Source organism: Littorina saxatilis, linkage group LG4 (assembly GCF_037325665.1).
Source record: "Littorina saxatilis isolate snail1 linkage group LG4, US_GU_Lsax_2.0, whole genome shotgun sequence".
NCBI classification, from domain to species: domain Eukaryota; kingdom Metazoa; phylum Mollusca; class Gastropoda; order Littorinimorpha; family Littorinidae; genus Littorina; species Littorina saxatilis.
The window spans coordinates 9,669,211-9,696,477 of record NC_090248.1 but is presented as its reverse complement, the minus strand read 5'-3'; the positions used below and the strand labels follow the sequence as shown (position 1 = coordinate 9,696,477).

The 27,267-nt window shown below is 41.0% G+C and overlaps 1 protein-coding gene across 1 annotated transcript; it reads left to right on the top strand.

Annotated features, from left to right (window-relative positions):
• Nucleotides 1–65: 65 nt before the first annotated feature.
• Nucleotides 66–25,555, top strand: LOC138963922 (NCK-interacting protein with SH3 domain-like). Its single transcript, XM_070335782.1, has 11 exons — nucleotides 66–345; nucleotides 2,697–2,809; nucleotides 4,051–4,226; nucleotides 5,486–5,988; nucleotides 6,291–6,455; nucleotides 7,816–7,902; nucleotides 8,581–8,719; nucleotides 9,143–9,223; nucleotides 10,975–11,196; nucleotides 17,490–17,662; nucleotides 18,011–25,555. The coding sequence occupies exons 1-11, from the start codon at nucleotides 178–180 to the stop codon at nucleotides 18,200–18,202; spliced, it is 2,019 nt and encodes a 672-aa protein (XP_070191883.1). The 5' UTR covers nucleotides 66–177; the 3' UTR covers nucleotides 18,203–25,555.
• The last annotated feature ends 1,712 nt before the right edge of the window (nucleotides 25,556–27,267 follow it).

Sequence of the window (27,267 nt, the reverse complement as noted above, 5' to 3'; positions counted from 1 at the left end):
ACATATATTTCTTTTTATACTTTCTCAAATCCACATTTTGCAAATTTTGTGATTAAATATGGCAGCCACCATCACCTCCTGAATCTGAAGGCAGACTTCGATGAGTGAAAACTGATCTCATTCGGGCCCTCGCAGTGAGAAAATGTGGCCATAACTCATAGCTCCCAAGAGTTCAAGATGTTCAGAGCACTGTACCAGTATAACAGCGCACTGCCGGGCTATCTGTCATTTCGTGCCGGCGATCAATTCACGGTCATTAAAAGTATCAACAAAGACTGGTTTCAAGCTCAAAATGGACTCGGCGAAATCGGAAACGTCCCTTGCAACTACGTTAAACCAGTACAGGTAACTCAATCCAGTTACTCTACCCCAACCCATGTTTCTTTCTGTTGTACTGATCAATGAGTCTGGTTTGTATGTAATTCTTTAACTTTGTACGTGCGGAGTAAAGCCAGAATTAGTCTGTCTGCTTCAGTTAACTTTTAAGATAAGGTACTGTTCAACTTCAAGAAAACATTTTTTGTTCAAAGATTTTTTTTTTAAATGACGTAGTCACTTTAATGTAAATTCATGTGACTATGTTGTTTTCCTAGCATTAGGCTAGTACCAGATGACCTTGTAGCAGAAACCTTGTTTTCCTCAACTTTTTTGTTTATGCATGTCTCTTTGTCTGGTTTGATCGAGCTCAATCTGATACATGTAAACTCACAATCACACTTCAAAGAGAGCATGTGTGTGTATCGTGTGTGTGTCTGCATGTGTGTCTATGCCTGCCTCTCTGTCTGCCTCGATCTCTGTCTCAATCTGTGTTTGTTCGATTGGTTGCCAAATTGCGATTTTAAATGTATTAACCCTTTCGCTGCCAATCAAAACTTCCTGACTGCCAGGGAATATTGGAGTTCGGGGTGTATTATTCCCCCCTCTGCTTCTTTACCTCTGTAAACTTGTAGAGCTAGTTATTTTTCGATAATGACCCAGCAACCAAACAAATAACGAGCCAGCAACAGCCTGAATCCTCGATAGTGCAATGGGTTGAGAAGCTGTTCTGTTTCGGTACTACTTTTGCGACTGAAAAGTTCCGAACGCTCTATACGTACGAAGTATACATCTCTGGAGCAAACAATACAAACATACTGCATTTAAATTAACAACTACAGGCCTGAACACATGAATCTCCATATAAAATCCATGAGTTCGGTTGTTTTCTGAATCTAGATCTGCCGTGCACAAACCGTTCATCACAAGCAAATTCCCAAGGCAAGTAACTCATACTCTGGCGACAAGAGTAGTTCCCCTTCTTTTAACGCAGTTTCTTCGACAACACTGACTGCAATCCGACGGTCAGTTTTCAACAATATTTCATTTTATAAACAGATCACACGCAACCAAATGCACACATCTCATCAATTTAAACAACATAAAGCGGTTTCATACACTATTTTCCCCAGAAAACTGAACTTCATACAGTAATTAACGTTGGAACACGGGTGCAAAAGTTCGTCTGCTAGTCCCATTTGACGAAAGAACATTTACTAAGCGATACTAAAACATAAACAGAACACACAATATCTGCCTTTACCGCCACAGCAGAATAACAGCATATCTGTGTACTTGATTTTTGTCCAAAACAGGGAAACTGAAAAGAAGTGTTAACAGAATGGAATGATTTGCACGGAACTATACAACCGCGCATTAATCGATCGCCTGCGCAGGTTGACTGGTTGAGTGATTCGGATTCGATCAAACTTTCGCACAAAAACTCCTGGTTTTTTGGAATAACTGAAGAAAGGAGGAATAAAGAGGTTACACACCTCGTCTCAGTGATTATTAAAAATAATGGTCTCAGTTCGCGGTCATGAAAAAGCTCGCTGAAGCTCGCATTTTTCATGATCCGCTAACTTCGACCATTATTTTTAATAATCACTGAGACTCGGCATGTAACCTCTACATAATTCACAAAAAATTCTAGCTCCAAACTGGCAGTAAGTAGGAAAGTAAAACCTATGTTATTTTTAAAGGAAATTCAACCAAGAATCTGTTTTTTGAGTCACTTGAGAAAAAGTGACTCTATGTAATCGGTCAGTGTTAGTCTGTCCGGCCGGCCGTCCGTAGACACCACCTTAACGTTGGACTTTTCTCGGAAACTATCAAAGCGATCGGGCTCATATTTTGTTTAGTCGTGACCTCCAATGACCTCTACACTTTAACGATGGTTTCGTTGACCTTTGACCTTTTTCAAGGTCACAGGTCAGCGTCAAAGGAAAAATTAGACATTTTATATCTTTGACAAAGTTCATCGGATGTGATTGAAACTTTGTAGGATTATTCTTTACATCAAAGTATTTACATCTGTAGCCTTTTACAAACGTTATCAGAAAAACAAGGGAGATAACTAGCCTTTTCTGTTCGGCAACACACAACTTAACGTTGGGCTTTTCTCGGAAACTATAAAAGTGACCGGGCTCAAATTTTATGTGAACGTGACTCATTGTGTTGTGAATAGCAATTTCTTCCTGTCCATCTGATGCCTCATATAATATTCAGAACTGCGAAAGTGCCTCGATCGAGCGTTTGCTCTTCTTGTAGTATCTAATCATGGAAATAATGCACAAGTGCAGGACGGTTATACCCGTCCTAAGGCAGTCAAGGGGTTAACAACATCAATAAGCCTTTCATGCATGCATGTCGGTGTGCAGACAAATGGCGATGACGTGCTGAGGTTTGTGGATGGGTCAATACAAGCCATACACTTGCTGGCAGCCGGTGAAGGTGAAGGACAATATTCTCATGAGCAGCGAGTTGCTTTACAGTGAGAGTCCCTTTTTATCTTCCTTTATGTGTGTGTGGGGGGGGGGGGGGGGGGTGTCCATATGTTTGTCTGTGTGAGGGGGGCGGGGGCGGGGGATGTGTCTGAACAGAGGGACAGATGTATGTCTGATGTTTTGATATTATATTATTTTTGTGTGTGTGCAGCTTTTTTAAGAGCAGCCGAGCCACAATTTTTCATGAACAATTTAGATTGTATGGACAATAGATAATGTCTTGACATGTATTTCTCTCTCTCTCGACTGTATACAGAGATAAGAACAGCCTCGCTTTCACCTAGATCCTGCCTAAAAACAATGTTCAGACCTCATGTTCAGACTCGGCGTAATGATTCCAAAAGGACTACTTTTTAGCGGTCAAGTTCAGTCGTCCGCATACTCGAAAGTGAAAAAAAAGATGAAACGTTTTGCTACAGTATCGGAGGATGAACTGTCGAACAAGAAAAAGAATCTCGTGCCAACCACTACGCAGAAGACCATCCGAGTTGTCCAGAAGAAGTTCTGAAACACGTCACGTTCCAAATCAAAAGACGACATTCTATTCTCTGACGTCACTATTCTTGGTTTACGGTACCATTCGGCGGCTTTGCTACGAGTATGCCATAGTCTTGGTTGGCCGAGACCTTGAGGTGGAATGCGAGTGATTAGGTTTGTTGATTTTGCTCGGAGAAGTGGTCCGTGTTCAAGCAAGTTTCTTTCTTCTTTGAAAACAAAAACCCTAAGACCAGTGAATGTCGAGATATGTTAATTGGATCTGTGATCCCAACATGCCTTTTGGTTAATCTCGATGGCAGTTTATTCCACAAGCCCGTAGGGCGAGTGGAATAAACTTCCATCTCGATTGACCAAAAGCCATGTTTGGATCACAGATCCAATTAATGTATACTGTCTAATGTTAAAGTCAGCTGCATAATGAGTGTTTTATCGTTGGCATAGCATATATTCAGAAATTGCTTCAATTCTACGCATAAGTAAGAAGCTACATGTACTGCTATCAACAACAACAACATCCTTCTGTGATTCACTGATTGTTTTATGCAATGCGAGTTGGGTTGGGGTTTTTTCCTTGATAGTATATTTACTTGCTCATGACAAAGGTATGATCATTTCTATGCTGACGACTATACTCTGCATGTTAAAACTTAAATCTCAAGTGTGTGGTTATTTTCTTTTATCTTGTGAAAGTGTTTTGAACATGGCATTGCCATTGTGTTTTATTTTACAGAAAGCTAGTGCAACACAGAAAGGACCTTGAGAAAAAGTTGCTGTCAAAAGCACCGTTGGAAAGGTCTAGGTCAGAAGATGTCACAGGACTTAAACAGGCAAGGTCGCCATCAGAAGAGATGCCTCGTCGGCAGTCTGAACGCCGCAAGGCCCCACCACCACCTGCAAATGTTGAAGGTGGCTGTGACTTTATTTTCTACCTCCTCAAACCCCAAATCACACACAGTCACACACACTCCACTCCTGACATTGTTACCTGGCCACTTAGTTTGTTTGTTCAGTTATTTGCAGGTGGTTGTGTTTGGTATCATAAGACGTACAGGGGCGGTGTGTTTTTGTAAGACTTAAGAAGCTGAAATATAATAGCACTGGAAGAAGAAAGAGTTGATGATAAGAACATGGTTTTTGTTGTTGTTTTTTCTTATATTTGCTATGGTTGGGTTTGTATTGTTTTTCTTTATAATTGAATACCGTACTTTCCGGGTGACAAGGCGCTTCGTTATCTAAGACGCACCCCCTTCTTTTTAAAAAAAATTGTAATCCAGTCACCCATTGGACGCAGGGGGCCGATAGGGCGCACCAAAATTGAAAAAGTATACCGTAATGAAAATAAGCCGGCGAGATCAAAGCCAGGTCCATTGTTTATAGACACGACCTTCTTCCCAGGGATCAATGACCCAGTTTTTGCCATGAGAGGTGGTTCCTGTCATATCTGAGAGAGGAAACACTTCCTGCTTCGGGGTCAGTGACCGGTCAGTGACCGAGTTTAACAGAGTCGAACTCTGTGTGTGCGGCGAGATCAAAGACATTGTGATAGCTGGGTGGCCTTGTTTATAGACACGACCTTCTTCCCAGGGGTCAATGACCCAGTTTTTGCCATGAGAGGTGGTTCCCCTGTCATATCTGAGAGAGGAAATACTTCCTGCACCGGGTCAGTGACCGAGTTTAACAGAGTGGAAATAATTATGTGTGCTCTGTGTGTGCGGCCAGATCAAAGGCAGGCATTGTGATAGCTGGGTGGCTTGAGAGTTCGAGGAAACTTGGTCAGGGCAGTACCTAGTAGCTGAAACATGCATTATCACAAGTTGTTTGACTGGTACTCAGGCGGTCTCTTTGATTTTTTTCGTATTTCATACACGGATTAGACGCTTCGTTATACAAGACGCAGGGGTCGAACTCGAGGAAAAAAGTCGCGCCTTATGACCCGGAAAGTACGGTACTATTTATTTGAATGTGTTAGCTTTTATTTTTTTTAATCCCTTTTAAGCAATGGGATAGAAACGGTGTGTATCATGTTACACTATCATCGAGTACTTACATTTCTCAAAATATTGAGAAAGTATTATTGTTTTGTACATGTGTATTTGATCATTCAGATTTGTTGCCCCACTGATGTCAGAATTACAACTATGTAAATTTACTTCTGTTTTGTGCAGTCCAACAACGCCACTCAGCAAACCATGCCCATGCCCCTCCACCCCCTCCTTCAGTCTCCAGCAACCAAGTTCAAAGCCCTAGTGACATGACAGAAGCTCTACCACCCCCACCTGATGCCGCTACCATGGAGCAACTCAATCACACGCTGACAGAATCTGATAGAAACTACGCCGACCCGACCCCAGTCAACGGTCAACCTGCATCTCCAACAAGCAACCATACTCCCAGTCAACACATCCCTGAAAATAACCTGCCATCTCCGACAGGTAAAACTGACGCTTCCAGTTCACCGACCAAGACTGCTGACCTGCAAGAACTGCTGAAGACTGTGGATTTGCCAGAGAAAATTGGACCAGAACTGTTGGAAGAAGTTCGTAAAAGCACAGGGCTAAGTTTCGACAAGTCTAAAGTAGCCGTGGAAACGGTTCTAGGATATGTCGGCTTCAAGGTGCCAGCTTTGGAAGGCCTGATGGATAGACTGTTGGGTTCTCTTCATTTTGGGGTGAGTTGTAATGTAACTCTTTAAGCTTTGTGTATGTCCTGTGAAACAGAATCAGCACTTTATTCTTACTTCTGCTTCCAACTTCTTGGCATTTTAGAGATCACATGTTGAGCTTTTAATTTGGTTTGTCATTTTACTGGCTTCACTTCCCTTTAAAGTAAGGTATGTACTTTTTGGGACCTCTGTCCGTTGCCTGTATTACCCACTCTGCCACAACACAGATTTGTCAGGTCTTAAAAGGGGCGTTTCACTGTATATGATGGCATACAACAATTGTTTTAAATACATTTGTTTTCTTGCAGCGTGACATATCAGACGAGGACATAACCAGTCATGATGCCAAGCGTATGAGCGTGATTTTCTCCGAGCTGACGGCCTGCAAAGACGACTCTCAGCAGAGAAGCTGGGCGCTGCACGAAGACGAGGCAATCATCAAGGAGTATCTGCAGGAACTGCTGTCGATTCTGGTGAGAATTATTTTGTTTGCATTAATTGTTACTGCATATATATTACTGCAATTGCTGCATCATATTTGCTCAGTCTTGCTAAAAAGCATATACCGTACTTTCCGGGTGACAAGGCGCTTCGTTATCTAAGACGCACCCCCTTCTTTTTAAAAAAATTTGTAATCCAGTCACCCATTGGACGCAGGGGGCCGATAGGGCGCACCAAAATTGAAAAAGTATACCGGTAGTCGAAGAATGAAAATAAGCCGGCGAGATCAAAGCCAGGTCCATTGTTTATAGACACGACCTTCTTCCCAGGGGTCAATGACCCAGTTTTTGCCATGAGAGTTGGTTCCTGTCATATCTGAGAGAGGAAACACTTCCTGCTTCGGGGTCAGTGACCGAGTTTAACAGAGTCGAACTCTGTGTGTGCGGCGAGATCAAAGACATTGTGATAGCTGGGTGGCCTTGTTTATAGACACGACCTTCTTCCCAGGGGTCAATGACCCAGTTTTTGCCATGAGAGGTGGTTCCCCTGTCATATCTGAGAGAGGAAATACTTCCTGCACCGGGTCAGTGACCGAGTTTAACAGAGTGGAAATAATTATGTGTGCTCTGTGTGTGCGGCCAGATCAAAGGCAGGCATTGTGATAGCTGGGTGGCTTGAGAGACCGAGGAAACTTGGCCAGGGCAGTACCTAGTAGCTGAAACATGCATTATCACAAGTTGTTTGACTGGTACTCAGGCGGTCTCTTTGATTTTTTTCGTATTTCATACACGGATTAGACGCTTCGTTATACAAGACGCAGGGGTCGAACTCGAGGAAAAAAGTCGCGCCTTATGACCCGGAAAGTACGGTAGTCCTCATGGAAGCAGTCCTTGTTTTTGCCTTTTCAGACCTTACAATATCCTTTAAGATGCACTTACACTGGCTTGCCAACCTTTTCAGACCTTACAATATCCTTTAAGATGCACTTACACTGGCTTGCCAACCTTTTCAGACCTTACAATATCCTTTAAGATGCACTTACACTGGCTTGCCAACCTTCAATTTCATATTGAATATGACATAGGTGGGAGTTTTCAGCGGAGAAGATCATGGTCATGACCAGGGCAGCATAGCACACTCGCTGCACATCTGCAACCGTCAGAAAATTGCTCTACTAGAAAAGAAGGAAAACTACAAATTCAAGAAGAAATATCTCGGCTTTGTTCTCAGGAGAACAAAGCTCAACATTTGGCAGCAAGAATGAACACTCATATGATATGAAGTAGTCTAACAAAGGCACAAGACAAAAAAAATCTGGTTTCAAGTTGGGGGTTTTCTAATTACTTTGTAACTGCATGTCTGTCTATAATAATTCCATTTTTTATTTTGCAGGAGAATGCTAAGCCTTCCATCTGTCGTAAAGTTGTGTCCAGAGACAACTATGAGATTCTTCACAGTCTTGTGCAGTATTATCAGATGGTAGGTTGACTCCACTGTGCACATTTTTCACTCCTTAGTCTCAGATTAAATAGTTTCATCATTGTTAATGAATTAATGTCTAAGCTGGAGCTAAGAGTCATGTGACACAAGTACACTTTGAAGGCACTGAAGTAATTGCTGGTCTAGTGTTAGACGAGGAAAAAGTCAGCCATGGGACAAAGTAATTAAACTAATTGAGTAAGAAAAGAAGTAAATTTACAGAAGGTTTGACCAGAGAAGCAATATTCTTTTTCACAAATTTGTGATGTGTTTGTCATGAAAAGAACAGGTTTGTTTTATCCTCTTTGTGTCTGTCTGTCTTGTCTGTGAGAAGTGGGGCATTTCTTTGTGAGTTTGCTGAGAGAAACTGCGCAAGTTTTGTAAGACAATTCCTTGTATTGGGATTGAGTGTAGATTGTTCTTTTCCCCCTCTCCACCCCCCCTACAAAGAAAGTTTAATAATATCCCTAGACATCAGAGAATATGCAATGCGCAACATGTTATTAACGTTTTCCCCACCTTTTTAATCTCCCTGTTTGCCGGAGCTAGCCACTCTCGGTAACAGTGACCCAACCGCAGGACTCTGAGACGTTCGCGAGAACCCAGTCCTCTACGGAAGAAGAAGAAGAACGTGGTCTATATCCAGGAACATTTTACACACATTGACTATTGTTTCAGGAAATGCGAGGAGGACTGTGTCTGCTGCTACTGAAGGTGTTCGGAGCTGTGTGTGCGCTGGAGAGAGAAGTGGTTCTACAGCTCCTCTACTCTGTGCTTCCTCTGGAGCTGGGACAAGAGCTGCAGCTGCACCATGAAGGTAGAGAAGAGAATAAATCTTGCTTCTTTGGAAAACTAAGTGACTGGAATGTAAGATGAAGCAAAAAGCCAGCTTCAAAACCAAGTAAAGAGAAAAATACTGAGACTGGCTCAGATCGTACAAATTTGGAATGCTTGTGCAGACTTTCGCTTTTGGTAAGATACAGATCGCAGAGATTATCTTGCAATTAATTTATATGCAGATTTGAAGATAGATTTAATCATTCTGATTCACTGAGGTTGGTATTTCATAGGTCTTAAACTTCTTCTGCTGTATTCCATGTCACAAATTAAATATAAACAGATATCTCCAGTAAGCATACACATTCTGAAAGTTTGTGGCACCCATGTTCTTCAAATATATGTAGGTGTGCATGGTCTATGAAAAGATTTTATGTATGCTCAATTGGTCCCACTGTTTCAGATGTGCAGCGAGTGTGCTACATTGCCCTGGTCATGACCATGATCTTCTCTACTGGGGACAATGTTTCCCTAGCTGTCTCAGGTACAGATAATGTCTTGTAATACAGTGAACCCCCCCCCCCCCCCCCCCTTACAAATTTATTTTTTAAGACTCCCTCCCTTTTAATTTAAGACCTTGTTTTCTCAGACGTTCTGTTCATAACCCCTGTACATGTACCCCCCGTTTAGAACTCCCTCCTGTTTGAGACCTGATTTTCTGAGATTTTGCAAGGTCTTATAAGGGAGGTTCCACTGTAACTGGTGTGATTGTAAGGGAGGTTCCACTGTAACTGGGTTGATTGTAAGGGAGGGTCCACTGTAACTGGGTTGATTGTAAGGGAGGGTCCACTGTAACTGGGTTGATTGTAAGGGAGGTTCCACTGTAACTGGGTTGATTGTAAGGGAGGTTCCACTGTAACTGGTTTGATTGTAAGGGAGGGTCCACTGTAACTGGGTTGATTGTAAGGGAGGGTCCACTGTACCTGGTTTGATTGTAAGGGAGGTTCCACTGTAACTGGGTTGATTGTAAGGGAGGGTCCACTGTAACTGGGTTGATTGTAAGGGAGGGTCCACTGTACCTGGTTTGATTGTAAGGGAGGTTCCACTGTAACTGGTTTGATTGTAAGGGAGGTTCCACTGTAACTGGGTTGATTGTAAGGGAGGGTCCACTGTACCTGGTTTGATTGTAAGGGAGGTTCCACTGTAACTGGTTTGATTGTAAGGGAGGTTCCACTGTACCTGGTTTGATTGTAAGGGAGGGTCCACTGTAACTGGTTTGATTGTAAGGGAGGGTCCACTGTAACTGGTTTGATTGTAAGGGAGGGTCCACTGTAACTGGTTTGATTGTAAGGGAGGTTCCACTGTAACTGGGTTGATTGTAAGGGAGGGTCCACTGTACCTGGTTTGATTGTAAGGGAGGTTCCACTGTAACTGGGTTGATTGTAAGAGAGGGTCCACTGTAACTGGGTTGATTGTAAGAGAGGGTCCACTGTAACTGGTTTGATTGTAAGGGAGGTTCCACTGTAACTGGTTTGATTGTAAGGGAGGTTCCACTGTAACTGGTTTGATTGTAAGGGAGGTTCCACTGTAACTGGGTTGATTGTAAGAGAGGGTCCACTGTACCTGGTTTGATTGTAAGGGAGGTTCCACTGTAACTGGTTTGATTGTAAGGGAGGTTCCACTGTACCTGGTTTGATTGTAAGGGAGGGTCCACTGTAACTGGTTTGATTGTAAGGGAGGTTCCACTGTAACTGGTTTGATTGTAAGGGAGGTTCCACTGTACCTGGTTTGATTGTAAGGGAGGTTCCACTGTACCTGGTTTGATTGTAAGGGAGGTTCCACTGTAACTGGTTTGATTGTAAGGGAGGTTCCACTGTACCTGGTTTGATTGTAAGGGAGGGTCCACTGTAACTGGGTTGATTGTAAGGGAGGGTCCACTGTAACTGGGTTGATTGTAAGGGAGGGTCCACTGTAACTGGGTTGATTGTTCCTTATGTACATGTATTTCTCTGTGTTTTTTGTGTGTGCATGTTTCTTTGTTTGCTGTCCAATCTAGTTATGGTCTTGCTGATTGGAATGATGGTGTGTACACACATGTGTGTATGCGTCTCTGTGTGTGTGTGTGTGTGTGTGTGTGTGTGTGTGTGTGTATGACACACACAGAGAAAGGGATCCCATCTTTTAGGTTTACATTGAAAAAGGACAGGAGTTTAACTTAAAACGTATTTATAGCCAGGCCATCTTTTTCTTATTTTTGCAAGATTTTATTTTCTTATTTTATTTTCTTATTTTCAGAGCGGTTTAACCAAGAGTTCTTCCTACACATCTTGAACCTGATAGAAAATCCACCAACAGAGCAGTTTGAAGATGGTGCTGTGGATTTGCTGATCTCCTTCGTCCTGGCCTTTAACCTTCACCTGACCTCTGTGGACACCAATGTCGTTCTAAGGTCGTTGGCGGCTTTTGGCACACCCAAAGTTTTCACTGAACACATCATGGTGCTCATTAACAGAGGTGGTAAGTGATCATCTAAAAAAAACACGTTAAAAAACAAAAGATATCTGTACTTACCGATACAAGAACAGCACAAGACAGTACACATTTTCGCTTATGTAAGCTTCATCAGGAACAAACAAACACAAAAGGCAACAAAAAGCAGACGCAACACGGATCTAAAAAAAAGTCTAAATGCATGGATGAAGAGTGGAGGCACATAGTTGATAATCATGTGCATGTCCTTGTCAAGCTTAACCAGTTAACTAGTGGTACCCGTGCTACGCACTTTGTGTGCTGCGCATGCGATGTCATTTTGTTGGTTATGTGCTTGTGAAAATGTTGTTTGCACCCCTCCCCCCCCCCCCCCCCCCCCCCCCCCCCGCACATTATCCCGCATATAATGAATTATATTCTCTTGGTGAAAAATAAAATGTTAACCCTTACACCGGTGCAATTCTGTAACACATGTTACATAGCCACTGGTGAATTAACAGAGAGAAAAATAACAAAAAACAGTCATATAGGTTTTCGCATCAATGGGAGGTAATCGGAACTGACCAAAAAGACTGCGCGACCGCACGCGACTATACAAACAAACAAAATAAAATACAGCAGGTATGGCGTTTGCATGAATCCATGATTACGTCTACATGAACAACAGTGATAAAAGTGCGCATCTCTTCCCAGCCGTGCAGCGCTTTGAAAGTTGGAAGCATTAAAATTTAAACGGGTAAAAAGCCATCGTGAAGATACGAAAAAAAGTATGACGTGTAAAATACTTAATGATTCTAACGCATAGTATAACATATGTAACTGACAACAGAAAATATATACATGGTTCACACACACAATCGAGTGCACACATCCATGCTTATTTAAAGTCATGTACACACACACACACATACATACATGGCATCAAGCAACACACAATTAAATGACACATATGGAATATGGAAAACGTATAATGGACATGAACATGGCAAGTAATTTACACCGTTACCTACTATAAAATTGATGATATATATATACCACTCACTTGCTATTCGCCTAAAAGCTTGCAGTGTGCTGTGACACATATAAGAAACCAGAAGAAAAAAGGACTTTACTTTGGCGAAAAGAGCATATGCTGCTTATTTTTGTACATAACTGCTATAACTGTATTTTTTCCGAACACTTACATGTAAAAAACATAGAGATATATCTTACCATTTCACTAAGACAGCCAAAATAACGGTCAAATTAAGGGGAGATCATGATGACGTACATGTCTATGGTTGCACCGGGGGAAAATATTTAGTCGCTGGAACCTATAAGGTTATACGGCGACTTATCAGGTGATAATGTTTCGAACTTATCTTTTAAAAATTAAGTAAACAAATCTATGGAATATTTTGGAGTTCCATTAACAGATAAACAGATCTATCTATCTTCTTATATAGGTTTTCGCATCAATGGGAGGTAATCGGAACTGACCAAAAAGACTGCGCGACCGCACGCGACTATACAAACAAACAAAATAAAATACAGCAGGTATGACGTTTGCATGAATCCATGATTACGTCTACATGAACAACAGTGATAAAAGTGCGCATCTCTTCCCAGCCGTGCAGCGCTTTGAAAGTTGGAAGCATTAAAATTTAAACGGGTAAAAAGCCATCGTGAAGATACGAAAAAAAGTATGACGTCTAAAATACTTAATGATTCAAACGCATAGTATAACATATCTAATTGACAACATTGACAATTGACAACAGAAAATATATACATGGTTCACACACACAATCGAGTGCACACATCCATCCATGCTTATTTAAAGTCATGTACACACACACACACATACATACATACATGGCATCAAGCAACACACAATTAAATGACACATATGGAATATGGAAAACGTATAATGGACATGAACATGGCAAGTAATTTACACCGTTACCTACTATAAAATTGATGATATATATATACCACTCACTTGCTATTCGCCTAAAAGCTTGCGGTGTGCTGTGACACATATAAGAAACCAGAAGAAAAAAGGACTTTACTTTGGCGAAAAGAGCATATGCTGCTTATTTTTGTACATAACTGCTATAACTGTATTTTTTCCGAACACTTACATGTAAAAAACATAGAGATATTTCTTACCATTTCACTAAGACAGCCAAAATAACGGTCAAATTAAGGGGAGATCATGATGACGTACATGTCTATGGTTGCACCGGGGAAAAATATTTAGTCGCTGGAACCTATAAGGTATAACACATGTTACATAGCCACTGGTGAATTAACAGAGAGAAAAATAACAAAAAACAGTCATATAGGTTTTCGCATCAATGGGAGGTAATCGGAACTGACCAAAAAGACTGCGCGACCGCACGCGACTATACAAACAAACAAAATAAAATACAGCAGGTATGACGTTTGCATGAATCCATGATTACGTCTACATGAACAACAGTGATAAAAGTGCGCATCTCTTCCCAGCCGTGCAGCGCTTTGAAAGTTGGAAGCATTAAAATTTAAACGGGTAAAAAGCCATCGTGAAGATACGAAAAAAAGTATGACGTCTAAAATACTTAATGATTCAAACGCATAGTATAACATATCTAATTGACAACATTGACAACAGAAAATCTAAAATACTTAATGATTCAAACGCATAGTATAACATATCTAATTGACAACATTGACAACAGAAAATATATACATGGTTCACACACACAATCGAGTGCACACATCCATCCATGCTTATTTAAAGTCATGTACACACACACACATACATACATGGCATCAAGCAACACACAATTAAATGACACATATGGAATATTGAAAACGTATAACGGACATGAACATGGTAAGTATTTTACACCGTTATCTACTATAAAATTGATGATATATATATACCACTCACTTGCTATTCGCCTAAAAGCTTGCGGTGTGCTGTGACACATATAAGAAACCAGAAGAAAAAAGGACTTTACTTTGGCGAAAAGAGCATATGCTGCTTATTTTTGTACATAGCTGCTATAACTGTATTTTTTCCGAACACTTACATGTAAAAAACATAGAGATATATCTTACCATTTCACTAAGACAGCCAAAATAACGGTCAAATTAAGGGGAGATCATGATGACGTACATGTCTATGGTTGAACCGGGGGAAAATATTTAGTCGCTGGAACCTATAAGGTTATACGGCGACTTATCAGGTGATAATGTTTCGAACTGTTTAGTAAACAAATCTATGGAATATTTTGGAGTTCCATTAACAGATAAACAGATCTATCTATCTTCTTATTATTTTAGGTTCGTCTGGGGTAGAGAAATAAAACACACAGCTAGGTTCGTCTGAGGTGCGGTCGCGTGTTTAGTCGAACCGAAAGTTGAAGAAGAACCAATCACAGATCTCTTTCGCCGCGATGTCAAAGTTCAGGTCAAAGTTCACTTTGTCTGCTCAAATTTGCGAGACAAACCTCTTCAAACTTTGTTCGTGGACAAAATTGGAAGTCGGGACCTAGCGGAATCGATTTCCTGGGTCACGTTGGCATAGCAACCGAAGGAGAAGGCACAAATCCGCGCGGTTTGGTGACAGGAATCGAAAAACCACCGAAAATCCTACCAGTATTATATAGTAGATTGCTGGTCTTCCAAAGTCAAATCGATGTCAGTTTCTGAACACTCCCATTTATATGTGAGCAATTGTTAAAGGTTGCAAGTTTATGGCTAGAGTCTTACGGACTCAGGGATTGCTATCTGACTTTAGATATAACTTCAGTGAATCAAGATATTCAAACTGCAGCCACCAATGTCTGTAGCTTTTTGTATCACTCTGGTTGCAGATGACCCAGTGAAGACGTTCGATTTTAAACCTCAGCCACCAATGTCTGTAGCTTTCTGTATCACTCTGGTTGCAGATGACCCAGTGAAGTCGTTCGATTTTAAACCTCAGCCACCAATGTCTGTAGCTTTTTGTATCACTCTGGTTGCAGATGACCCAGTGAAGTCGTTCGATTTTAAACCTCAGCCACCAATGTCTGTAGCTTTTTGTATCACTCTGGTTGCAGATGACCCAGTGAAGTCGTTCGATTTTAAACCTCAGCCACCAATGTCTGTAGCTTTTTGTATCACTCTGGTTGCAGATGACCCAGTGAAGACGTTCGATTTTAAACCTCAGCCACCAATGTCTGTAGCTTTCTGTATCACTCTGGTTGCAGATGACCCAGTGAAGTCGTTCGATTTTAAACCTCAGCCACCAATGTCTGTAGCTTTTTGTATCACTCTGGTTGCAGATGACCCAGTGAAGTCGTTCGATTTTAAACCTCAGCCACCAATGTCTGTAGCTTTTTGTATCACTCTGGTTGCAGATGACCCAGTGAAGTCGTTCGATTTTAAACCTCAGCCACCAATGTCTGTAGCTTTATGTATCACTCTGGTTGCAGATGACCCAGTGAAGTCGTTCGATTTTAAACCTCAGCCACCAATGTCTGTAGCTTTTTGTATCACTCTGGTTGCAGATGACCCAGTGAAGACGTTCAATTTTAAACCTCAGCCACCAATGTCTGTAGCTTTTTGTATCACTCTGGTTGCAGATGACCCAGTGAAGTCGTTCGATTTTAAACCTCAGCCACCAATGTCTGTAGCTTTTTGTATCACTCTGGTTGCAGATGACCCAGTGAAGTCGTTCGATTTTAAACCTCAGCCACCAATGTCTGTAGCTTTTTGTATCACTCTGGTTGCAGATGACCCAGTGAAGTCGTTCGATTTTAAACCTCAGCCACCAATGTCTGTAGCTTTTTGTATCACTCTGGTTGCAGATGACCCAGTGAAGTCGTTCGATTTTAAACCTCAGCCACCAATGTCTGTAGCTTTCTGTATCACTCTGGTTGCAGATGACCCAGTGAAGTCGTTCAATTTTAAACCTCGGCCACCAATGTCTGTAGCTTTCTGTATCACTCTGGTTGCAGATGATCCAGTGAAGACGTTCGATTTTAAACCTCAGCCACCAATGTCTGTAGCTTTTTGTATCACTCTGGTTGCAGATGACCCAGTGAAGACGTTCGATTTTAAACCTCAGCCACCAATGTCTGTAGCTTTCTGTATCACTCTGGTTGCAGATGACCCAGTGAAGACGTTCGATTTTAAACCTCAGCCACCAATGTCTGTAGCTTTTTGTATCACTCTGGTTGCAGATGATCCAGTGAAGACGTTCAATTTTAAACCTCAGCCACCAATGTCTGTAGCTTTTTGTATCACTCTGGTTGCAGATGATCCAGTGAAGACGTTCAATTTTAAACCTCAGCCACCAATGTCTGTAGCTTTTTGTATCACTCTGGTTGCAGATGACCCAGTGAAGACGTTCGATTTTAAACCTCAGCCACCAATGTCTGTAGCTTTTTGTATCACTCTGGTTGCAGATGACCCAGTGAAGACGTTCGATTTTAAACCTCAGCCACCAATGTCTGTAGCTTTCTGTATCACTCTGGTTGCAGATGACCCAGTGAAGACGTTCGATTTTAAACCTCAGCCACCAATGTCTGTAGCTTTTTGTATCACTCTGGTTGCAGATGATCCAGTGAAGACGTTCAATTTTAAACCTCAGCCACCAATGTCTGTAGCTTTTTGTATCACTCTGGTTGCAGATGATCCAGTGAAGACGTTCAATTTTAAACCTCAGCCACCAATGTCTGTAGCTTTTTGTATCACTCTGGTTGCAGATGACCCAGTGAAGTCGTTCGATTTTAAACCTCAGCCACCAATGTCTGTAGCTTTCTGTATCACTCTGGTTGCAGATGACCCAGTGAAGTCGTTCGATTTTAAACCTCAGCCACCAATGTCTGTAGCTTTCTGTATCACTCTGGTTGCAGATGATCCAGTGAAGACGTTCAATTTTAAACCTCAGCCACCAATGTCTGTAGCTTTCTGTATCACTCTGGTTGCAGATGACCCAGTGAAGTCGTTCGATTTTAAACCTCAGCCACCAATGTCTGTAGCTTTTTGTATCACTCTGGTTGCAGATGACCCAGTGAAGACGTTCGATTTTAAACCTCAGCCACCAATGTCTGTAGCTTTCTGTATCACTCTGGTTGCAGATGACCCAGTGAAGATGTTCAATTTTAAACCTCAGCCACCAATGTCTGTAGCTTTTTGTATCACTCTGGTTGCAGATGACCCAGTGTAGTCGTTCGATTTTAAACCTCAGCCACCAATGTCTGTAGCTTTATGTATCACTCTGGTTGCAGATGACCCAGTGAAGTCGTTCGATTTTAAACCTCAGCCACCAATGTCTGTAGCTTTTTGTATCACTCTGGTTGCAGATGACCCAGTGAAGTCGTTCGATTTTAAACCTCAGCCACCAAACTCGGTACTCAAGCTCTTCCATGATCTGTACGCTGACCTCACAACAGCTGACCTTCTGTACACCAATGATGCCAAAGTCTTGATGGATGTCATTGTTGGCAGAATGACCAACCTCAGCCCTGGAGATGAGGTATGGGTGAACTGGGCAGTGTGTGTGTGTGTTTGCTTGTGATCGTTGGCTTGTGTGTGTGTGTGTGTGTGTGTGTGCATGGAAGTCATACATGCAGGTATGTGGTTCATGGGTGTGTGTGTGAAAGAAAGCAATTGTTCAACAAGGAAAATATTTGTTGTTGTTGTTGTTGTGTTTGGTTTGTTTTGTTTTGTTTTTACTAAATATGCTCTTTTTGTTGTTGCAATGATTGCATTTAATTGATGTATGTTTGAGTGTAGATGTTTGCATGTAGATGATAGTCCAATCCTTCCCTGCATGTATGCGTGCATGATATTTTTGTCTAATGGCCCTCTGGTGATGTTTCAGGTAAGGTCATCGTTCCTGGCGCTATGTCAGAAGGTGGTACAGAACTCGTCCTACTCAGAGCACTGTCACCGATCCAGAGAGCTTCAGACGATTCTGCAAGCGATATCCGTCGAAGAGGCAGACACACCAGACGACCAACGCATTGCCATGGATATTCTGAGCAAAAACCCAGACATCTTTTCACAAGGATAGTGTTTCACTATCAGAGATCTCCGACAACGGCTGTGAGCGACGTGTATAATATTGAGACTGAAGTGCAAGGCGAATTATCTGTGACAATTTATTTGTGCAATTAGAAAGAAAGTACCATCTACAGTCAAAGCTGTCAATAACAACCACCCAAGGGACCATCCACAAGTGGTCATCACAGAAAGGTGTTACTGTTAGCTTTGGGAAAATGAATTTCATTCAGAACAAAATTGTCGGGGATCGTTTGGAGTGGTTATTGTGGGCAGGTGGTCGTTATGGTGAAGTGGTTGTCAGGACAGGTTTTGACACTTTACCTAAAGATAGATTTTGAAGATTAGAAACAGGTTCACGTTTGTCTTCTTCTTTTTTACTTAGCACTTTTACTACACTTTAAAAAGGACAATCATTAACCCCTTCACTGCCCACCCCGTATGTAATACGTGGTCATTTTCGGTTTGTCCTACGCCCATAACCGTATCTCATACGTGGGATTTGTGTCAACAACATTTCAGGACATTTCTGAAAACTAAATGGGAGGTAACCACTGTCCAAGTACTTGTAGGGGTTCTAAACACATTTCTTTCCCATAGACCGTTCGGATAATGCTGTTATACTGAGGCAGTGAAGGGGTTAAACACTTGATTTCAAAATTCTGCACATTCCAGCTGTAAATAGCATAATTATTAGGTCTAGAATTTCAGATGTTTGAAGATAGATTGGTGTCCTTTTAGGCTGTAAAACTGTGCAGGAACTTCCTGTGTATTTTTGTGTAGATGAAACATGTTACAGTATATTAATTCAACACACTAAGAGCAAATGTATTTTTGTGCAATAACCAAAACAGATTAGCCAAAGCAGTCAAGTTATTCTGGTAATGTTGTGGGCATGCATATTAAACAGCTGTTGATGTGTTAATGAACACACAGGATTGTGTGGGCTTGTTGTTGTGAACATTTCGTTGAAATACTCAGAAATAATCAACTTTTCTTCCTTGTTTTCTCATAAATTGTTACAGGTTATGATTGAAAAAGGTGCATGACTGTAAATGTAAAATTATCAAGGACAGACAACTTCTGACAATAACTCGAAGGTACATGTACATGTGTCAGTGGGCAGTAGAAGAGATCCACTGCTTAAATTAAAGACAAGTAATCATATGCTATCACAGGGAATAATGCGTTCGGATGTGCATGTTTTCAAAACAAAAGGCATCCTATCATGTAGACGCTACATGGTGAAATGGTTACTTGCCTTAGATTTAAGCAGCATAACTCTTTCACAACCAACAGTTATGTCAGAAAACAGTTATGTCAGAACAGATGGTCTATTGTGAGTGTAACATAATGATTAGTGGAAGAGTTGAAGTGTGTAAAGATCTATCATGATCAGGAATAAGTACTGGACTGAAAGCTCAGATTTTCACATTCTTTACATACTTTTTCTCTGTATATTTTGTATACATTTAGCCAAACATTTATACCTAAAGGGTATCATATCATGATGGATTTCTACTGTGTGTATCATCTGCAAACACTGCAAGATTGTCAGGATCGAAGCAGACTTTTTTAATGGAGTTAATATGTTGCAATGAATATTTGTGCAATTACCTGAACACAGTCCTTTTAATTTTTGGTTTTCTTTGCGCCGGAAAACTGAACTCCCCTGAAGCTTAATGGTGTGCTGACATAATGGGCATTGACAGTTGGGTTCCAATGTTTGTTCACTTCAGAATGACTTGTTCTTTTGTATTCATGTATTAGACTTGCACTTTGAACAACTTGTGTAGCAGATGTCTTACTTTAGTGCTACAGTGGAACACCCTTTTAAGAACTCCACAAATCTGAGAAAATCAGGTCTTAAAAAGGAGGAAATCTTAAGATGGTACATGTAGTACATTTAAAGAGATTGTGCACAGAGAGTCTGAGAAAACAGGGTCTTAAAAAGGGGCGGGGATGTAGCTCAGTCGGTAGCGCGCTGGATTTGTATCCAGTTGGCCGCTGTCAGCGTGAGTTCGTCCCCACGTTCGGCGAGAGATTTATTTCTCAGAGTCAACTTTGTGTGCAGACTCTCCTCGGTGTCCGAACACCCCCGTGTGTACACGCAAGCACAAGACCAAGTGCGCACGAAAAAGATCCTGTAATCCATGTCAGAGTTGGGTGGGTTATAGAAACACGAAAATACCCAGCATGCTTCCTCCGAAAACGGCGTATGACTGCCTAAATGACGGGGTAAAAAACGGTCATACACGTAAAATTCCACTCGTGCAAAAAACACGAGTGTACGTGGGAGTTTCAGCCCACGAACGCAGAAGAAGAAGAAGGGTCTTAAAAGGGAGGGAGCCTTAAAATAGGGGTTCCACTGTATTTGACTAAACACCGGTAATAATAGTTCTTAGTATAGTACTGTTGAAAATCATTATTTGATTCACGTTGTTACAAGAACCTTTTTGAAAACACGAAAGACAAGAAACATGTTCCATTGTTACTTCAACTGTTTCACATGCTAATGATGCAGTTAGCACACATGCAGTGCTGTTCGTCAGCTGTTGTATTTAGCTGAGACTAAGAAAGGTTATGAATGTTCATACTTACTTCAGCATCAAGCTTGCACCCTACCCAGTGAAGAACTACTGCTGCAACAATCAGTATTATTTGTTAGTACAGCTATCTGTTTGTCATTTTGTTGCATTCCTTTGTTCCATTCCATTGTTTTTTGCTCCTGTTCTCTCCCCCTCCAACTCCACCTCCCCCACCTACCATTTTATCCAAAGCCAAAACGCTGATCTCTCTTATCCAATTCTTATCTTATTCTGCCTCATTTTTTTTTCATCAGTCTTTAATAGACAAATTTCGAAAATAACTTGGTCGGGTTTATTGGCAGGTAATGCGTGGTACAGTGATTTGTTCGGGTTTGTATGGGTTGTGAATGGGTGAATGGCTTGCTTTTTATGTGGACAAACATTGGAGGGGCCAATCACTATCAAGGGGTGTGTTGGAAACACGTTGACAGGAGCACATGTGAAGTTATTTGTCAGAGGCCAAGCAAGGGCATTCACTCTTTCACAACCCATACAAACCCGACGGAGTTATTTCGGAAAATTGTGTATTTCTACATTCCCTTTCTTCTGTTGCACTTTGGTGTGCAGGGACTTATTGTTAACGGGATTATCTTTCATGGTGCATAAGTTTAACACTTTGAATACACTTTGATTTGGGCTTTGTCTTATTGAACAGTTTATGAAGCTGCTGTGCTGAAAATATTTATTTGCCAGTGGTATTGTACAGTAGGCGGCAAAAGAAATGCAACTCATTCACGCCCACTATTGCATGTCATTTTTTGTCATTTTCAAATTGTCGTAAAATATCAACCAGATAAGGTACATACAAAAGAAAAACAGATTCGTGGAGGATATTATACTGGCTGTTCGATTAGTGCATATTATTTAAACGTTTTCTTTTTTTACCTTCTCATAAACTGCGTTATACAGGGTGGGGTCAAGCAAGTCGTGATAGCAGGCGAACGTGTCACTTCGGCACGCTACAAAAATCGCAAAAATGTATTTCTTTTTGATGTACCTTATCTGGTTGATATTTTACGACAATTTAAAAATGACGAAAAATCACATGCAACAGTGGGCGCGAATGAGTTGGATTTCTTTTGCCGCCTACTGTACAGACACACAATTTGGATGATTTCATTCAGCAATGAGGGCTGTATGTATCTGTCAGTGTCTGTATGTATCTGTCAGTGTCTGTATGTATCTGTCAGTGGCTGTATGTATCTGTCAGTGGCTGTATCTGTCAGTGTCTGTATGTATCTGTCAGTGTCTGTATGTATCTGTCAGTGTCTGTATGTATCTGTCAGTGGCTGTATGTATCTGTCAGTGTCTGTATGTATCTGTCAGTGTCTGTATGTATCTGTCGGTGTCTGTATGTATCTGTCGGTGTCTGTATGTATCTGTCAGTGTCTGTATGTATCTGTCAGTGGCTGTATGTATCTGTCAGTGGCTGTATGTATCTGTCGGGGTCTGTATGTATCTGTCGGGGTCTGTATGTATCTGTCGGTGTCTGTATGTATCTGTCGGTGTCTGTATGTATCTGTCGGTGTCTGTATGTATCTGTCGGTGTCTGTATGTATCTGTCAGTGTCTGTATGTATCTGTCAGTGTCTGTATGTATCTGTCAGTGTCCGAAGATATGTAGACTGAATCTCGTAGACAAGCTACAGTGGGACCCCCCTTTATGACCTCAACAATTATGAGCATTTCCGGAATTAAAAGGGAGTCGCGAGTCTTAAAATGTAGGTAGATTTACAGACGTTATTAACAGAAAATCTGGAGAACAATGGTCTGAAAGTGGATATATAAGGTCTTAAAATGTGGGGTTGTAAGTCTCAGGGGGTTCCACTCTAGCTGCATGTGTTGTGGATATAGCTGTATGTTTTATTATGTGTTGTTGGCATGAGTAAGTTTTGAGCTTTTTCCCTTTTTATGACAGATACAGAAAACCGGTGATATCACAAGTGCTTGAAAGATTAATTTCTAGTACAACGACATAATAATGTATACAAATAACGTGTGATTGGCTTCTGAACTCAAAGAAAATTCTAAGAGAGAGAGAGGGGGGAATCGAATGTTGTACACCATCCGTTCAAACACCAAGAATATTCGATAAAGAATGAACGAAAATAGTTTTTGAAGAAGTGATCAAATGCAGCAAGTGTCTAATTGTTTCAATTGAAGGTTCACGTGTACAGATATGTGAAAGTGTTGTTTTGTCCCCAATACAAAAAAACTACAAAACAAGATCCACAGCAGCTTGTTGTATATATACCATGGTCACTTAATTTGTTTTTTAGTCCTGATAATTTGTTGGTATATTGTCAGATTATTTTGTATGCTTACTGGTTACTACTCATGGTTTTTTTACAAGATGACTATCATTTGATTTAGCTAAACTTGTGTACATCGGTTGTACCTCAGGGGCGGGAATGTAGCTCAGTCGGTAGCGCGCTGGATTTGTATCCAGTTGGCCGCTGTCAGCGTGAGTTCATCCCCACGTTCGGCGAGAGATTTATTTCTCAGAGTCAACTTTGTGTGCAGATTCTCCTCGGTGTCCGAACACCCCCGTGTGTACACGCAAGCACAAGACCAAGTGCGCACGAAAAAGATCCTGTAATCCATGTCAGAGTTCGGTGGGTTATAGAAACACGAAAATACCCAGCATGCTTCCTCCGAAAACGGCGTATGGCTGCCTAAATGGCGGGGTAAAAAACGGTCATACACGTAAAATTCCACTCGTGCAAAAAACACGAGTGTACGAGGGAGTTTCAGCCCACGAACGCAGAAGAAGAAGAAGAAGGTTGTACCTCATCTCCCCCCTTCCCCCGTCGCGATATAACCTTTGTGGTTGAAAACGACGTTAAATACCAAATAAAGAAAGAAATACACTAATTAAGTTTATAAATGTTGGTTGTTGTTAGTGTGTATTGTTTGTTTTGTTTTTGTTGTTTTTTGCTATTGATACACTTTATGTTTATCAACTCTAGCACTTCAAGCAAGAATTGGCAAATTTTTCGTTGGGTGGCATTACTGTTACGCTAAGGACCTTGTAGTCTGTTCACAGACGATGAATTGCCTTCACTTTAAAGATTTCATGGTTGTAAAGATTTGAGTCAGACAACTGATTAACATAACAAAGAGAAGAGCTTAATGACATGAGTCTCTAAATTTAGGAATACATAGATGTTGCAAGGATTTATTTTCTGCATCAAATTAGCCCAAATGACTGAAAGTTTTGTGCAATTTTCTGAAGTTTTAGGCAGTCCTTAACGTCACCTTATCCCCTACTTAAAAAACAGTTTGACAACTCTCCTAAAATAATAATACACATTTCAGCGATTTGAGACAAATTTTGTCTATTAATGCCAGCAAAAACTGCATTTCTGAAATAGGTAGAAAAACACTCGGGCATCAGAACAGTGGACATTAAACATTTGTGTAACATCTGAATGCCGTAATTAAGAGTTCTGCCGTAAGTGTTCTATTTTGTACGAGGGGATGGTTGAACAGAGGATTGCTTTTCTGTTTGGTCATGGAGTCTTGTGTATACCTTTTTTCAGTCCATTACGAGTGATGTAAATATTTGTGTCTTTTGACATTCCATTGCTTTTGTGTGTGTGTGAAGCAGGTTTGATTTTATCTGACTTCTTGGCACATTTACCTGTGCAAACAACTCTGGTGGTGAGCATAATAGTCATATTCGATCATTTGGCCGCCTGGTGGGTTAAGAGTGGAGATTTTTCTGATCTCCCAGGTCAACTTATGTGCAGACCTGCTAGTGACTTAACCCCCTTCGTGTGAACACGAAGCATAAAACCAAGTGCGCCCGGAAAAGATCCTGTCAGTGTGTTATAGAAACACGAAAATACCCAGCATGCTCCCGCAGTGGGGCACTGCGGTTATGAAATTAAAAGCCCCTCCTGTTTTTGGAACCGCAGGAGCTTTCTAGTTTGCTGTTAGGTAGATTTTTGGTTCCTCTTTCCTGTCATGCTCTCTTTTTCTTCATGAATTCTTTTCTTTTTTCTGCCTTCTTGCTCATTCACCTGTATTTTTTCCAAAAATCTCTTCTCTTGCCGCTTGTCTCGCGATTCATGTATAGTTTAATCTGTTAGTGTTCTGATGTAAGTCCAGCAGTAGATAGGTTAAGCCTATTTTAACATACTGGAAACTGGTAATCTTCCAGTAGGTATTAATTTAGTTTTACTAAAGCCTGCTGGGACACAAGTAATGGGTTAGTGCATTTGTAAACAGGAATCGCTTGACAAGTGGCCCCCTTCATCCCCCCCTTCCTCGTCCTGATATGGCTCTGCGTAGTCGGCTGGACGTTAAGCAACAAATAAACAAACAAACAAACCCAGCATGCCTCCCCTGAAATCGGCGTATGCTGCCTGAATGGCGGGGTAAAAACGGTAATACACGTAAAAATCCAATCGTGCTAAAAACATGAGTGAACGTGGAAGTCTAAGCCCATGAACAAAGAAGAAGAAGAAGAAGACAGCAGCGGTTTCTCTTGCTGTAAGTGTAGAATATTGGAATTCTTCACCCCTTTGTAGTGAGTGAATGTTGTAGTTGTTGTGTTTTTTATTGTTTCAATCGAATGTATTAATTGCTTTGTTACTGTTATCGTACATCTTCAACAAACTGCATTCTTACTTTTCTAAATGTGCCAAATTTCTTTCTTAAAAAATAAAATAACAATACGCATGAATTAATAAGCAATATAACAATATTGTGTTAATAAGAAAAAAAGGTTGTGAAAACACACACAGTAGAAACATGAATAAAATGAGAAAACAATCAGTTGTGTTTGGTTTTCAAAATGTGTAATTAATTGCAATGATTTTTTCCCCTATGCCTCAATCTTGTTTTGCCCCTTCACTACTGTGTGTGTGTGTGTGTGTGTGTGTGTGTGTGTGTTACAAGTGTGTGTGTGTGTGTGAATGAGTGTGTGTCACATGGGTGTGTGCGCACATGTGTATTTTGTGTGAGTGATGGAGATAGAGGGAAAATGTTTGCTGCATACATCCTCAAAACTTCAAAATATTTGTTCCAGCGTCGCGGACGACGCTGGTATCTGCGGTCGGGAAAGACTTTCCACGAATTTGCCACAGGGCGCCGCCATGTTTTCTGTGCTCGACTGCGAGCAGACCACAGGCACATTACACCCAAAATTCTTGTAGGCATACACAGACGCAACATAGCATATACAGACAATAACACCCACAACACTTCAACTGCATATGAAAGGAATAAAAATAAATCCGCAAATCAGTCGCGCACAATACACCAGTTAGAAAAACAAGGAGTACCAAAGCGGCGTGCAGAAACTAAACTGACTCGGAGACTGAGAAGAAACATTTCAATCACACGATGTGGATAGCAAACATTAAAATAAAACAGATAAGTCAAGCAAAAAATAAACACAAATATCGAAAACACAATAAACAAAGGTAAAGAAAACAAAAAGAGATGCTTGCCGACAGTCAGTGTGTGTGTGCGTGGTTTGCCGTGTGCGTCAGCGGGGTGTGTGTGTGTGTGTGCGTGCGCGTGCATGCGTGCGTAGGCTACGTTCTTGCGTGTGTGCGTTCGAATGAGAAAGAAGAGAGAGAGAGGATTGAACAATGAGGTCACGTTCTCTGTCACATGAATACATATACACACACTGAAGGCTACTTCGGACACGAACACTTGGCAACAACTGTGGTTGGACATGCTTTTGAAATGTAATATTTTTTCGACATGATTTCTGGACATACGAATCCCGCTGTGTTGCCTACTGATGTTGCGAATGATGAAGGTTTTGAGTTGACTGACCTTGAGGAGGGATTGCATCAGGCGTTTATCGTCTCAAATTATATCCTTGGTACTTTTCAGGAGTCAACTATTGCCATTCATGGTAACTGCTTGGATAGTCAATGTTTTTATTTGTTTGATTCCCATCCGAAAGAAACAGAAATGGTAACCATTCTTCAAATGGCGCTGCAGTTTTGATGTCATCAAGTTAATTCCTTTGCAGAATTGATTGATTTTCTCAAAAGCCATTATCAATGTGTTTATCAATTAACACCTGTTCATTTCTGTCCAACTGCAATGCAAACTCAATGTGGAGGAAACAAGGATTCATTACAAACAAGTCATCCCTGTACATCAACAGATTTATGTACCTCAATCAATACTGCTAGTATGAGTGACAGGAATCTGAAAGAAAAAACAACCAAACGCAAATGTACTACTACTTCTACGACTCGTTTGAATGTAAAACAGAAATGTAACACTATCTGTGACAATGACGGTTCTACGACTCGTTTGAAGGACAGTATAGATCGAACCTTAACCCACAACTACGACAATTTGTGTCAGACTTTTTTGAACAGGAAAATATGCCTCTGTTCAACAGTAACCAAAACATGGAAGATGTTTTTGAAACTTTACAGAAATGTAACACTAGCCTATCTGTGAAAATGTTGCTTTTGAATTGAACCCACATTTGTTGAACAGGAGAGAATGTT